Source organism: Doryrhamphus excisus, linkage group LG5 (assembly GCF_037039965.1).
Source record: "Doryrhamphus excisus strain RoL-2023G ecotype Guam linkage group LG5, RoL_Dexc_Guam_v1.1, whole genome shotgun sequence".
Taxonomy (NCBI): domain Eukaryota; kingdom Metazoa; phylum Chordata; class Actinopteri; order Syngnathiformes; family Syngnathidae; genus Doryrhamphus; species Doryrhamphus excisus.
This window is the reverse complement of record NC_136361.1, coordinates 11161520-11177327: the sequence shown is the minus strand read 5'-3', so window position 1 is coordinate 11177327 and position 15808 is coordinate 11161520. Positions and strand designations below refer to the sequence as shown.

The 15808-nt window shown below is 42.4% G+C and overlaps 1 protein-coding gene across 9 annotated transcripts in view; it reads right to left on the bottom strand.

Moving 5' to 3' along the window:
* thsd7ab (thrombospondin, type I, domain containing 7Ab) overlaps positions 1-15238 on the bottom strand; it is a 180264-nt gene extending 165026 nt beyond the window's left edge. For 5 of the 9 annotated variants that reach the window (XM_058052751.2, XM_058052753.2, XM_058052755.2 and 2 more), the window contains exon 1: positions 15075-15237. In XM_058052751.2, coding sequence (XP_057908734.2) covers positions 15075-15201 — 127 coding nt within the window. In that variant the 5' untranslated portion in view covers positions 15202-15237. Of the gene's footprint in view, positions 1-15074 lie in introns of all 9 variants that reach the window. The other 4 variants (XM_058052748.2, XM_078790683.1, XM_078790684.1 and 1 more) reach the window with 2 other exon arrangements.
* Positions 15239-15808: the final 570 nt, after the last annotated feature.

Here is a 15808-nt window from a genome sequence, read left to right as displayed (position 1 = left end):
GCTCCATCACCGTCTCCCTGCCTGGAACGTTAGATACTGCGGCCCTTATTACGTCGATACGTGATGTTGATGCTTTGCTTTTCATCCCTACAAATCCTCCAACACCTTGTCTGCCAGTATGTTAACATCCTCTTGACCTCCTCTCCCTGAGCAACGACACTTTCTTTTTTCTTTTCTTTTTTTTACCATTTAACAGCCTTAAATGAGGCGCATGATGTCAGCATTATCATCCAATCTATAACTGCAAGATTGACTACCAAGTAGCTGCTTGCTGTGGCCATCTTTTACTGCTCCTCCGGGTGTCATAAAGACTTGGGAGCTCAGTGGTGGTGAAAAAAGATACTCCAAAAATATGATTACGTCAAATCTTGCTGTTTGTGTTTCCATGCGAAAAGCCACGCTAATGCCACTAGAATTAGGGATGTCATTTATAATCACCTTAATAAACTCTAATCAAGATTTAAATGCAAACGTTTGAGGTACCAGGAGGTTGAGTCATACCAAATTAAGCAATTATTTAGATCTTCATCTTGTAGCCTAAGTGCTAATTAGCTACCATTAGCATGCTACCTGTCTTGAAGTCATCGCCATAGTTTTGTTTGCTAAGTCTGGCTAATTATTGCTCGTTAGTGACTTTACTTGTGTGTTCCACCAGCTAAAAGAAAAAGCAAAACATTCAGTGTTATTCCACAGAGGCCAGCCATCAATTGTTTCATTGGCAAATACTGTCGCTAACAATTAGCTAAAGCAAATGTGCTGTCACTTTCACTTTGAGAACTCCGGGAGTCTCTGGGTCATTTTTTTAATGAGCTCAACAACGAACGCCTCGCGCCTCGGCACCTCCACCAGGCCGTTACTGCCGGCGGTTGAAGCTGAACTTTGACCATTTCCCAGATAAACGCTCCATCACTTTGTCTGTTCATCCTATTAAACATGTGCGTGAAATGTGCCGATAAGCTGCACATTCACTGCCATGGCCTCGCAAAAATAGAAAATGCTGGCTGCACGGCCACACGGTCCTTGACAATGATGGATTGTAATCCATTTGTCATTGACCACACCATGGAAGTCCTTCAAGGTCAGCAATGGTGCTCGGACGGAGAACCCAGAAGTTGTTGCTGGGATATCGTTCTAGAGCAGAGACTTTATCCAATATCACTTTTTATAATTAACATTTATTAATCATCATTTGCAAATATTATGTCAATAGCCATTATGTCAATAGTATACATGGACCCAAATATTCCAATTGCATTTGGTTTATTTGCTCAAACGGAAAGAATTGAACAGGGATGGAATATTCCTTTAACCAATCCGATTGAGGTATCTTGTACCCGCTCAAACGGAAAGTTGTCAGGGCGCCTTCTTCTTTGTGGTGTTTTTCTTCTTCTGTTGTTTATTGGCGGTTGGCAAGCAGCTTTCGTGTGCATTAGCGCCATCTGTGGAACAGAATCTAAACCCTTCTATACTTTATTCACAAGTCCAGTTTTATTAAAAAAGAAAATATATATCTATATAAAACATGTCCTGAGTTTAATTATAAAATATTAGCAAGATTGAATTTGATCTTTTCCTGTTTAAATTGATCCCGGGTGCGTTCTTTCAGCGCATGCTCAGATATGACGTAACACGCAGATCCAGACGTTCTTCACTTTTAAAAATGGAGGCCAGCAATCGGCACTGGACTAAGAAAGGTTTGTTTTTGATTCAAACTAAATTTCAAGACTGGACAGACAAAAAACTGGCAATACGGAGTTATTCCAACAAGTGAAAGAAAAACTTGGGGAAGCCGGTATCACGTGATGTTGATGTTTACGTTTTACTGGGCATGCCCTATTGACTATTCTGGTTGATTTTCACGGCGCATGTAGACAAGAGATTGGAATATTCCTTTCCATGGATACCATTGTTTCCCGAAAGATCATGTAGAGCGACAAATGAATTTCCGTGAGTAGGATTCAGTATCTTAAAAGTTTTAGTAGTTCTTTATAAAATGATTGGAGCCCTGTAGACATGCAATAACAGCCCTGCAGTAACCTTTGTACTTGTACTACCTAATATACTACATATGATTTTTGACTAATAATAGAGAGCGAGAATGACCTTTAGGCCATAGTCTTCTTCTTTCTTTCTTTTCTTCATTTATTTCAGACAGAGAGTGAAGGGTGGAATTGAACCCTGGTCTCCTAGCTGTGAGGTCTGTACGCTAACCACTCGACCGCCGTGCCGCCCCCAGTTGCGATTGATTCAATAAAAAATTACACGGATGAATGAAAATATTAACAAACAATTGAAATTTGATTAAAAAATATCATAGGTTCGAGTGCAAAAGCATCTGAAGTGAACCAGGACCAAACGTGAGATACGAAACACACCACATATAATTTTTAAGTGTCAACACCGCCAAATTACTGCATTATCGCATCATGCAACCTCATGGATGTAACAACGACTAATATCAGCCTGGTTCATCCCAGCAGGTCTAAACACGGCTAACAAGTCAGGGTTTTCAAATGGATGATGCTGTTGGCCCGCACGGCGATACACCGACAGCATATTTTAATTGTCCAAGCTTGAGCAATACTATAGCCGCCCACACCACTACATTAATAACACTGACAGAGAATGACAGCATTCCAATCATACCATGTTTAATCATAGAAAGAAGCAGCATTGGTTATATAAGAGTCAATATTCTAATGTTTTCATGTTCATCCCAGGGTAATAGCTTTAATCGTGCTTGGCTACATGACATCACCGTGATTACATGTCATCTAATGATCTCACGATGGCCTAAGAAGACTTTCCGGACTATTCCGGCGTAGAACAATGTGCAGCAGAGCAAACAGCGATTGATGGACAGGAAGAGAGATGAAGGATTAAGGACAACGCTGATGGATGGTTGGATGTTTACTCCTGAGCCTCCATCGCTTTATTGGAAAATCATCCGAGGAGGCGGCCGACACTCTCTCCAGGTAAATGTCACTGCTTCCTTTGGCGATGCGTCCTTCTACCTCTCCGCCCACCCCGCCTTCCTGGCCGCCTCTCCCTGGAGTCACGGCCATATCTGAATGCCACTCTCAGACCACTAAAGTGCTCCCTTCCCGGAATACAGCCGCTAGATTTGTTTGTCTTTCAACTTCTGGCTGACTGCACGTGGACTTTGTCAGGAGATACACCACGGGCGTGTGACCTTTGCAAAAAAACAAAATACATACCCTCTTCTTTATGAGGGTAGGAGTTAGAACAGGAAACAAGGGAGCGGATGTTTCCCGCATTCAGCCTGCAGCGTTACTTGGAGAATCCAAGAGGGGAAACACCAACTCTAAGCACAAAGGACCCACAAAAAGCCCACGGGCATGCAAATAAACCTTTTCTTCTGCTCGGTCTTCCTGCAGATTGTAGGTTTTGTACTCAATTCTCTGTATGGATGATCACAAACAATGGTGTTTAGCACACTAAGCACAATTTATTGGCTTTTTAAACATTCTTCATGCATAATTCATCAATCAGGGTTGGGACTAGACCAGGGGTGGGCAAACTACGGCCCGGGGGCCACATGCGGCCCACTAAGCGATTGAATCCGGCCCGCCTGTTGCTTTTTAAGTATTTCAAATTTTAACATACAATCTCGCAACATAACTTGCAAGTCGGACGTCTTATTTAGTAAAAAAAAACCCAAAAAATTACAAATTAAATGAAAATAAATAACAAGAAAAAATATATATATTAACAATATATATATATATAAATAAATGTATGATATATTAAATGACTGATGTTTAAAGTGCTCCTGAAAAAGTTTTACAGATAAAATTAGACCAAAAAAATCTAGAAAAATTATAAGTATAAAATAGTGTGTATGTTAAATATATGTTATGGCCCCCCCGGACAATTTTGTTAACTCAATGCGGCCCACCAGTCAAAATATTTGCCCACCCCTGGACTAGACCCATACCTGAATGAGGTTCAGGTATGGGTCTAACGCTGGGTTCTCCAAAGTACGGCACGGCTGCCATTTTTGGCCCGCAGCTCATTTTTATTTATTATTTATTATTAACAACATACTGGGGTGGCACGGCGGTCAAGTGGTTAGCGCGCAGACCTCACAGCTAGGAGAACCAGGGTTCAATTCCACCCTCGGCCATCTCTGTGTTCTCCCCGTACATTCCAAAAACATGCTAGGTTAATTGGCGACTCCAAATTGTCCATAGGTGTGAGTGTGAATGGTTGTTTGTCTATATGTTCCCTGTGATTGGCTGGCGACCAGTCCAGGGTGTACCCCGCCTCTTGCCCGAAGACAGCTGGGATAGGCTCCAGCACCCCCGCGACCCTCGTGAGGAAAAAGCGGTAGAAAATGAATTAACAACATACTGTAAATTCTTGTAGTACTAGGACTATTCAAACAACTATGTTAATATTTGTAGGGTAATTAATAGGGATGAGCAAGTACACCATCTGTATTTGTTCACCTATCTAAATAAACAAATCCGTGCTCGGAGTGGGTGGTGTATAAACCAGAAGTGGGTGTGGTTTAACTAGGAATGGGTGGAGCTTAAAGCTGTCCATTTTTTGAAGTCTGATATTGATTTGGATGAATCAGAAGTTGCCATATGTATTGTTTATTATACAGCTATATGCATATGTGTAGGTGATCCTTGAGACGTTATTCTTTAATTATTTATATATATTATAATCATTTCATATATATGAGCAGAAACCATCAGTGACTGATGCACAATCGTGCCCGCTGTCTTGAAAAAAGTGCACTGTAGTTATGTAGTTATGAAACACAATTTTAGATTGAAAGGTGCATCCTGCAACTTAGTGAGAGGGGAGTAATATCCTTTGCTCCATACCTAATGTACAGGTTATATGTATTGAGGTGTTATATGTATTGAGGTGTTGAGTGTCTGCACATCGCTGAATACGAATACGGATGCTGACAAAATGTACTCATTTTATACTCGTATCCGGCAAAAATGCATTATCCGTAACTCATCCCTAGTAATTAACATATCCACATCATGGTAATCCACATGACTGTGGATGGAGGCAAGTGTAGCAACCCCCCATAGATGCACAAGTCTGGCACTTTACATCACAAACTCACAAACACCATTCCTCCTCAGAATACCACTTCCTGTGTTAGACAGCAAGACGGTTTGTTTATGTTCTCGTTTCCATGGCTCAGTTCTTGTTTGTATACCCTTATTTGTATACCCTTATTTTGTAATCACTTCCTACCTCACTTTGTTTTCGGTCCCACATGCCTTGTTAATCACTCACACCTGTTCCTAGTTTGAATCACTCCCATATTTGGTTCATGTGCACTCTCCTTGGAGTGTGGAAGCATTATCGTTTGTTTGCTCCTTGAGTTGGATTCTTGTCGCTGCATCACAGCCATTATTATTAAAAGAGTCTTTTACCTGCACATTTGGTCCTGCTCTCTGCATCCTCGGGGTCCTACCACAACACCAACACTGCAAGCCCAGACATGACATGCTCATTCTCCACCAAACTACTGTGAGGTACATTCACGGACACTCCAAATTGTGTAGCTCATACAAAAAAAAAAAACATTTGAAAACCCAGATACATTGTCGGACTTGGACTCACGGTGAGTTGAGAGAAAAATGTAGTGACACTCTGCACTGCAGAGGAAGTGGGAACCAGACGACTGTGCTTTTTTCTCTGCATATACAGTAACTCACAGCCACTGCCACTCCCATGTTGGAGATCCATCCATTTTCTATGCCGCTTATCCTCACCAGGGCTCTACATTAAAAACAAAAATGACTTGCCCATGGGGAATCCTTAAGGTGAGAACTACTTGCCCGAACTTGCCCCATGTAAAATGAAATGAAAATGTTTAATATATTTAGCATCAATATATGCTGATAATTCATCAGATAATAGTACTGACGCATTGTATTTGGAGGAATGTCTGAAACGTATGTTAACATGGCATGCCATACTACCTTACACATGGTAGTCGTAGTAAGCAGTGATATTTATAAGTTGTGCACCACAATGAAACATTACTGAATAGACACATTTGTGTACTAGTAAAGTGTTTTGAATAAAAAAAAATGCTCAATTTGTCAAACAATAATTTGTGAAGCAAAGGTGAGAAAAATCCACAGAGAAATGGAAGCGCTAGATTTTGTAGCTTGTGCAAAATCAGCACTTGGTATTGGATCTAATGGGTGGTGTTTCATTGTGACCACTTCAAATTGTCACAGCAATGTGATTCACTCACCTGTGCCATCATTTGATTTGCTGCCGCTAATAAAATACTTGTTTAGGAGGCACTGGTTCATCACTTTTTGCTGTTTTCCTTCACAAGTTGTTGAAGAATTAGACCATGTCGGCAGCGACGCCATGATAGATGTTTTCCTAGTCAAACCATCGCTGATTGGTTGATCGTGAACAAGAACGGGTGTGGGTAAAACGCCGACTGCGGACTGCGGACCGTGGTCTAATAAACGATTCTGATTGGTCCATTTCAAGATTTGCAAGGATTGCTTTGCAAATTACCACCGGAATTACGCAGTCCGTGTTTTACCAACACCCAACAAGAACCGCTTTTAAAAAAACTCTTGGCAGTATGGCATGCCAAAGTGCACTTGCCCGACGGGAATATCACTGATTGGATTTACTTGCCCCAATTTTGTGTTAACTTGCCCCGGGCCATCGGTACATCGTTATTGTCGAGCCCTGCTCACTATTGCGGGTATGCTGGAGCCTATCCCAGCCGTCATTGGGCATGAGACGGGGTACACTGTTAATCTTTTTTTGTCCATTAAGGATGTTTAGCCAAACGGTCTTTATATTTGGCTTTTTAAGCCAGTGCGTGGACATTACCTGTCTGTTGAAGCAGCAGCAGTCAAACTTGGTGACATCTGGGCGGGCCTTAAAATGGGTTAGAAGAGGATAAGTGCAGACAGCTGGCCATTCAACTTGTCCATCCTCCCAAATGTTTTTCTGGGATGCGACGCCAACTGTGTGCTCTCACACAAACATCTTAGCAAGCGCCTTTAGAAATACAGATCCCTCACTCTTGAGGGAAATGAAATCGAGGTCATTCATGAGTACAAATACTCGGGTGTCTTCATTGATGACTCCCTCAATTTCAAAGTGCACGTTCTTAAACTTAGAATGAAGCTGTGACTTTTTTAACCTGTATTGGATGATGTGATACTTTATACATGAATGCTTCTGTTCTGTATCTGCACATGTTTAACACTGCTTAACATTTGTCGTTTACTGCAGTGATTTTCAACCTTTTTTGAGCCACGGCACGTTTTTTACATTGTAAAAATCTTATGGCACACCACTAACCAAAAATGTTCCAAAATGTCACCACGACCTCACACGTGCATCAATAAGTCTATGGGAGGAACAAGGTAGGTGTTGCCACACGGACCAATATTACATTGCTCTGCCAGTCTTTACACCAGACACTCCACAGTAGCCACGTTTTTACATCACCACTTTTTCTCTTTGGAATTACCTTTCGGGAAACAATGGTATCCATGGAAAGGAATATTCCAATCTCTTGTCTACATGCGCCGTGAAAATCAAACAGAATAGATCACCCGGGATCAATTTAAACAGGAAAAGATCAAATTCAATCTTGCTAATATTTTATAATTAAACTCAGGACATGTTTTATATAGATATATATTTTCTTTTTTAATAAAACTGCACTTGTGAATAAAGTATAGAAGGGTTTAGATTCTGTTTCACAGATGGCGGTAATGCATACAAAAGCTGCTTGCCAACCGCCAAAAAACAACAGAAGAAGAAAAACACCACGAAGAAGAAGGCACCCTGACAACTTTCCGTTTGAGTGGGTACAAGATACCTCAATCGGATTGGTTAAAGGAATATTCCATCCCTGTTCAATTCTTTCCGTTTGAGCAAATAAACCAATTTTTGCAAATGATGATTAATAAATGTTAATTATAAAAAGTGATATTGGATAATTCCTCACGGCACACCTGACGGTTTCTCAAGGTACACTAGTGTGCCACGGCACAGTGGTTGAAAATCACTGATCTATATTGATTGTGTCCAGACATTAATATTTGACATTAATTGATGTGACATTAAGGTGATTGACTGTGATTAATCAGATTTTTTTATTGTAATCATTTTACAGGCCTGATAATGAGATTCATTCATTCATTCATTTTCTACCGCTTTTTCCTCACATCCCAGCTGTCTTTGGGCGAGAGGCGGGGTACACCCTGGACTGGTGGCCAGCCAATCACAGGGCACATATAGACAAACAACCATTCACACTCACATTCATACCTATGGACAATTTGGAGTCACCAATTAACCTAGCATGTTTTTGGAATGTGGGAGGAAACCGGAGTACTTGGAGAAAACCCACGCATGCACGGGGAGAACATGCAAACTCCACACATAGATGGCCGAGGGTGGAATTGAACCCTGGTCTCCTAGCTGTGAGGTCTGCGTGCCAACCACTCGACCGCCGTGCTGCTGATAATTAGATTTTACACAAATTTGCTTTGTTGCCTATAACGCAAAGCTAAGATGTGGATGCTTTTATTCAGCTGTATTGACAAATGTCGATAGCTTTTAGCATATAGTGCAAAAATGTATCAAAATGCCCCCCCCCTGCCCCCGATTCAATTTTTTTGTATGCATCCCTCAGTGGAAAAAGTCAGATGACCCTGGTCTAATGCATTAATGCATTATGCAATACGTGTTCCCATATAAAGTACATCAGGTGACATCCAAATGTCATATGAATCCATCACTGATCTGCTTACTCATCCCCAAAGTGGACAGCGAGGCTGTATGACCTATCAAAAATATGTCCTCAGCTATCAGAATATGGTGGAAATAAGGCGGTGGTGGAAATCCTCTTATCTCACTCTAAATAAAGTTTTTTGGATGAAGTGTAATCTCTAAGCCCCCCCCCCCCATCCCCGCCGTCCCTACTATATCAGTAATAGCCAGGTTTAGCGTAAGCTGCATCATTTAGATAGAACAAAACTCTGGTGTCTCTCTGGCAGCTCGCACGGCCGGACATTTAGAAAATGCGGCAGTTCAGTATGGGGCGGAGACGCCACCAAACAGATCAATCTGCCTTAGACGTGACATGTCGCCATGGAAATAGTTTCAAAATAAAGTGCACTGTCAGGGTGCTGTGTCGGAACACCATTAGGGGCTGCAGTGGCGTGGAAACGGAGATGTCGACGACGTCAGCGCTAACACGTTTTCTTCCACTGAGGTAAATAAGGCTTTGTTTCACTTTGAGGGCACATGAGTGCTGCTGTTCCTGTTGATAAAATGTCAAATTCCATTGTAGCCCCATCAGTACCAATAAAACTTTACTTCAGGTCTTGCTCGCCCAAACCAAGATGTTAACTACTAAAAAAAACAAACATATTTAAATGTTATTTTATTCTCATTAAATTATGACTTTTTTCACTTTTTTAGCTTATATATATATATATATTGACTTTATTCTTGCAAAATTACTGCTGTTTTTTATTTTTTTTCCCTTATTAATTGCGGGGCGGCACAGCAGTCTAGTGGTTAGCACACAGACCTCACAGCTAGGAGGACCAAGGTTCAATTCCACCATACCAATTCCACATGATGCCTAGACCTCTGCCAACTACTTTGTTTTCCAGGCTATGGGTAAAAAAAAAAAAAAAAAACATTACGACAGTACAGTCATCCATTATTTTTCGCGGTTAACTGGTTTGCATGAGTGGTTAGCACGCAGGCCTCACAGCTCGGAAACTCGAGTTCAATTCCACCCTCGTGGAACCCATGCATGGGTTTTCTCCATGTACTCCGGTTTCCTCCCACATTCCAAAAACATGCTAGGTTAATTGGCCACTCCAAATTGTCCATAGGTATGAATGTGAGTGTGAATGGTTGTTTGTCTATATGTGCCCTGTGATTGGCTGGCCACCAGTCCAGGGTGTACCCCGCCTCTCGCCCGAAGACAGCTGGGATAGGCTCCAACACCTCCGCGACCCTCGTGAGGAAAAAGCGGTAGAAAATGAATGAATGAATGAATGAATGAATGAATGTTTAATTGCGCTTTTACAATAATCGCATTGTGGACATCCTTGTTTACAGTGACTCCACAGTATAAAAATATTTAAAAGGTATGCAAATGTTTGCTAGTAGAATGTCAAAATGGCGCCCGCCACAATAACACAGCACATTAGCCTCTAGTTTTATTCCAGCTAATGAATGAAAATCAAAACACATGAGTAAAAAATTTGAATATAAGCCAGTGGCAACACAGCAAGCTAAAAATCCCAAGGAAATTGTCTTAATTCATATACATGGCCTAAATTTGTTGAAAAGGAAAGGAGCTAATTACCTAGCAGTCTCGTGAATGACCTCCGGTGCTATGCTAATGAGGGTCACAGAGTTTCACGTCGGCATGATGCGCCAAAACTCAAATGGATATTCCCAATGGGAATGGAACCGCCTTTCCCTCTTTGGGCAGGAAATGGTCCAATTCCTGCCGTGTTGTAGTAAAACATGTACTGTATATAGTGCACGCATACGCTTATCATAGCTGGTAGCTATTTCAGTCGGATGCTTTCCAGGTCGCCTTGAGATGACAGCTTCTATTTCCGAGCTGAGAGGGGTTAGTTGAGGTGAACAAACTCCTTCATAGACGGAAGTCTCGATGTAAATGATGTTCGGAGATAAAAAGAACTGCATGCTAGATCAGTCAGAGAGCAGTCATTTTATTTTCATGAACCTAAAGTGGACTTTTCAGCCTCTCCTGTTAGTTCAGTGAGTTCTGTCATATTAATGACCTTGAACTTGCAAACCGGTCACACCTGATCTCCCTCAATTTCCTAGACGTCACTCTTGAGTGGCGGCGCCGCCGTAATGGCAGGTGATTGCGGCGGCGACGCTAACGACCCCGAGTGAAGATGACATCCTTCATTGCTGCTGCAGGTGAAGGCAGGCGTGTATTGGGCTAACAATGGCCTGTCAACGCGACTTGGCCTTGTTCCCTTTTGTGGCAAGAGGTGCCATCAACGGGAAGAGTGGCACCCTGGGAAGAGCGCAGTGGCTCTCAACTCGGTTATAGGTCCTCAACGCGACATTTCCACAATGTGACAGGTCATTAGAGATGTGACTTTGGCACAGGTTGAAAACTCCTCGCGCAAACATGGTGACGCACTGATTGTGACACACGGTTCATGATTTGCTGCTCTGCACCACATCCAGAAGATGGTTTATTTTAGGAGTAGACATAGGTACTCGGTACTTCTTGATGAATGTTTTACATTCATTATACTTGGAACACCTCACAGCTAGGAGACCAGGGTTCAATTCCACCCTCGGCTATCTCTGTGTGGAGTTTGCATGTTCTCCCCGTGCATGCGTGGGTTTTCTCCGGGTACTCCGGTTTCCTCCCACATTCCAAAAACATGCTAGGTTAATTGGCCACTCCAAATTGTCCATAGGTATGAATGTGAGTGTGAATGGTTGTTTGTCTATATGTGCCCTGTGATTGGCTGCCGACCAGTCCTCTCGCCCAAAGACAGCTGGGATAGGCTCCAGCACCCCCCGCGACCCTGAAAATGAATGAATGAATGAATGAATGTTCTGTGTGTGTTCAATGTACTCTGTTGCCATTTTTCCCATCTCATGGTTCTTATTGTCCCTTGCCTGCATGTACGTATGTACTTTCCACCTTGCATGGTGAGTTACTGTACGTGTTAGCATTAGCTGTACTACCTAGCGTTTCATTCTGTGTGAGGTTTATTAGAGACTTTATCGATCCAACCTGCCATCATGTGCTTGCATCCTAGTGTAACGTGACACCAAAACATAACAACAATGTTAAAAAACGGCGCTCAAAGACATTTGTTCTTGTCTCAGGTAAACCACCGCATCCCCTCCAGAGAGATCGGCAATCTTAACAGGTTCAGAAAACTGTGGCATGCTTTCATTACCTTCATCATTGGAGCATTACGTTCCAATCACTCTCATCATAATCCAGTTATCCCAAGCGCCACCTTCAGAGGGATCGCTAGCACAGCCTCTTTGTCTCCACCCTTCATCTCAACAGAGACCTCAAAACACACGCGCGTGCACACACCCACACTGAGCCTCCTCACCTATTTCCACAGAAGCAAATAAAAGGAAGACATGCAGGCAGGGCCTATTCCCCACAGTTTATAAGACAGCGCCTGTATTTCAGCAAGACTCATCAATATGCAAAACATCAGAGCAACGCTTGCCACAAGAATATTCCCTCCGCAGCACACAAACGTACACAAACATCGTCTCATTTTTTTTTGCCGTGTTCTTTTCAAACAAGCTTCGATTGGCAAGAAAATAAAAACACTTTGCAGATGTTGTGAAAACGTAATCGCATTTGATTTATAGAAAAAGAAAGCAACATTGGCATCCAAAACCCTAAATTGCCCCGCATGAATGTAATACACGGCGGGGAAAGAAAAACACTCTGGGGGTTGCAATCAATGCGCTACCTTTCATTGGGGAGGAGGCAAACAAATTCTCAGTTGCTGGATTACATTTCAAAGCACGGAGCCCCGAGCGTCCCCATTGACGAGCATGCACAGTGTGGGAGAAAGGTGGCATAGCGTGGGAGCCAGGCGTAATCGCTGTGACCTACAGTGGGGCGGATGTAGGTTAAGTTGGTGCCTCTCCCTCCCTCCCTGCCTGCCTCCTGCCTTCCTCAAGTCCACTCCCTGGGCTGCCTTTCCTGGCTTGTTAAATCCCCGCTCCTTTAATCTCCTTAGCAGACTACATCCTCTTTAAAGATGCACAAGCGCAGGAGAGGTGAGAGGTACATCAAACTGTGAACGGCGGAGGGCAAGGTGGGCTCCACGACTGGCCCAGGTGGGGTTTACTGTCAGAATGCTTGACAGTGCCACTTTGGAGGGAACACAAAAGTTGAATTTATACCTTGAAGGACTTGGCAGTGCTTTAGTCAGCAAAGTCAAAGCACACCGTGCTAATACGCCCCCTAGTGACTGTAAATAGCATAGGGATGACATTGGAGAAATACGATTGGCTACGTACGTAGCATGGGTCCAGCACTATTGTCCAGCACTTCATTACCTATACCTCCATCAACGGATATGGCTACTGACAGCAGCCCTTCCCTCGTGTAATGAACACATAATGCTTCTTTTACTGTGATGCCACAGGATGCATTTCACTAAATAAACACTGTTTGTGCACAATAAAACAAATATTGCAATATGCAACACAAATCATAGTGCCATATCTTTTGTTAACATTTTATAGTAGTTAACTAAGCTAACATGTTCTCCTATTCAACAAGTAAGACGAGTAAGTCTTAAAGTCAGAATGACATGATACCATTTTTGAAAGCTGCACTTTTCAATGTGGCACAAACATCCATGTTTGTCAAAGGCCAAACTTGGAAATAATTGCAGGCTGTGGACATACTGAGCTCACAAGCTTGTTGTTGTGTGGAGCACGTCATCACTCGCATGTGAAAATCCTATTTATTCATAATTATTACGTTAATTAATTATAAATTTGTTAATTCAGAGGCACACAAATTATAAATGAAAGGATACAAAAAGCGTATTATTAGTGTTTTAGTATAATTCCCCCCCCCCCCATTTTGTGGTTGTTAATATTTCAATTTTCATTTCGTAACATTAGGACTTTAATCGCATCACATTTTGACTTTATTCCCATAATATTACAACGTTTTTACAACTGATTTTTGAAACATTACAACTTTGTTTATTGTGTCTCTCCTAATATTACGACTTTAAAAAAATTATTTAAAAATTCAACTTTATGACACTAAAATGACACTATTATCCCTCACAATATGAAAAAATTTGGTAAAACTGCAGATTATTTTTCCCTCATTAGAAAAAGACTATTTCTTCATATTTTTACTTTATCATCTTGAAATTTATTCTGTAAAATTTTCCAACAATTTCAACTTTTTCAACTCTTATAAATATTCTTCTCATAATTATTTTTCTTCCCATAATATTTTGACTTTATTTTCGTAACATAAAAACCTATGCTTATGCTAAACTAAAAAGACTTTAAAAAAGTCTTTTTTCTTGTACATTTCAACTTTATACTAATACAATTGTATTATTTTCCTTATAACATTGCAATTACTGCTGATTTTTTTTTTCATTTTTGCTTGTGTTTTTTTTATATTCTTGGTAAATTAGAATTTTTTAGTATTTTCTGTGGGCAAATAAAAAAAACACACTTTGGACAGCCCTGTGAAAAGAAAACTTGCATGCATGTTCTCGCCACCTACTGGACTGGAGTACAGTAGTACTATACAGTATTATTAGTACTGACAATAATAATTAGTACTATAATATATATATATATATTTTTTTTTAGCAAAACAGAGTCTATTAATTTTCTAGCTCTTTTTCTGTTCAGTCATCACACACCCATGGAGTCTCCAATTAGAGAAAGGTGTGTTTGGAGGATGTGGGAGGAAGCCACAAACTCCACACTCGGAGGCGTGAGCACACATTTGAACTCAGAACCATGTTACAAGCTAACCACAGGCACCGCCATCACATCAATTGGATCTGATGATGAGGGAATCACAGCCCAGGATACGACTTATCTTATGGAGGCACTCGGCATGCATGATGGTATACTCAAATCCCCCCCGCTGAGAGCCTCCACACCCTCCCTGCTTAAACACAACTACCTAATGACAAGAACCGGAACAGTCAACACCGCATGACCTCCTGTCGGCCCCATCAAAACATTACCCCCCCCATCCCCGAACCCCCCCCCTCCCCTGCTGGAGCGATGCCTCAACAACAGCATCACCTGAGAGGAGTGTAATCCAGTTCAAAATGGATCACAGCAAGGCGGCTCTGCTGTTTCTTTTTATGGAGCCTCTTTCCACTCTTTTGTTTCCTTTCAAAGGCCAATATATGAATGGATGAAGTGAATGGACATCTACTGTGCAGTATACAAAGTTTTTATACACACACACATTCTATCTAACATTTACACATTTAACATTTAGAGTGTGGCTCTACCTGTTTCCCAGAAGTAGACAGACTTCCCATCTTCCATCTGCGCCCGAGCTCTCCGGAAAACACACCCCAGCAGCAGCAATGCCACCAGCAGGTGACACCTGCCCCAACACTCCCCTCTCGGCCCCATGGTCCACCTGCTGCTGGTCCCCCACCCCAAAAAAGTAAATCCACTCAGCCCAGGAGCTCAGCCCAGGAGCTCAGCCGAGGCGACGAGGAAGAAAAAAAAGGACACAGGACAGGTTTGTGCCCCCCCCTTAAAAAAGGAAAAGGTGAAAGAAGTGAAGGGTAGGGGGTGCAGGAGGGAGTTGAAGGATGCAGAAAAGAGTTGTCCGGGTGGAGGATGGAGGTCAGCGAGGGGAGGAGAGCAGGCGTGGGACGCTCCAGAGTGGCTCCTCCATGGCGTCCTCCTCCGGCGCTGTCGTCTCCTCAGCTAGTGGAGCAGTGGCGGTGAGCGAGGAGGATCTGCAGTGTGGTGCCTCTCTCGCTCTCGCTCACTCTCTCTCTCTCTCTCTCTCTCTCTCTCCCTCTCTCACCTCACTTGCTCATTTGCTGTTCCTGCTTCCTGACTTTTTATGAAACATCCTCCATTCTTTCACTCCTTTTATTATGATTATTACACTCTGATCTCTCCCTCTCTCTTTTTCAGGGCATGAGGAAGGATGACCCCCTTGCTGCCTGCTGGGAGGGGCGGGGGGGAGACTGGAGACCAGCAGGGGGGTTTGAGAGGCACTGCT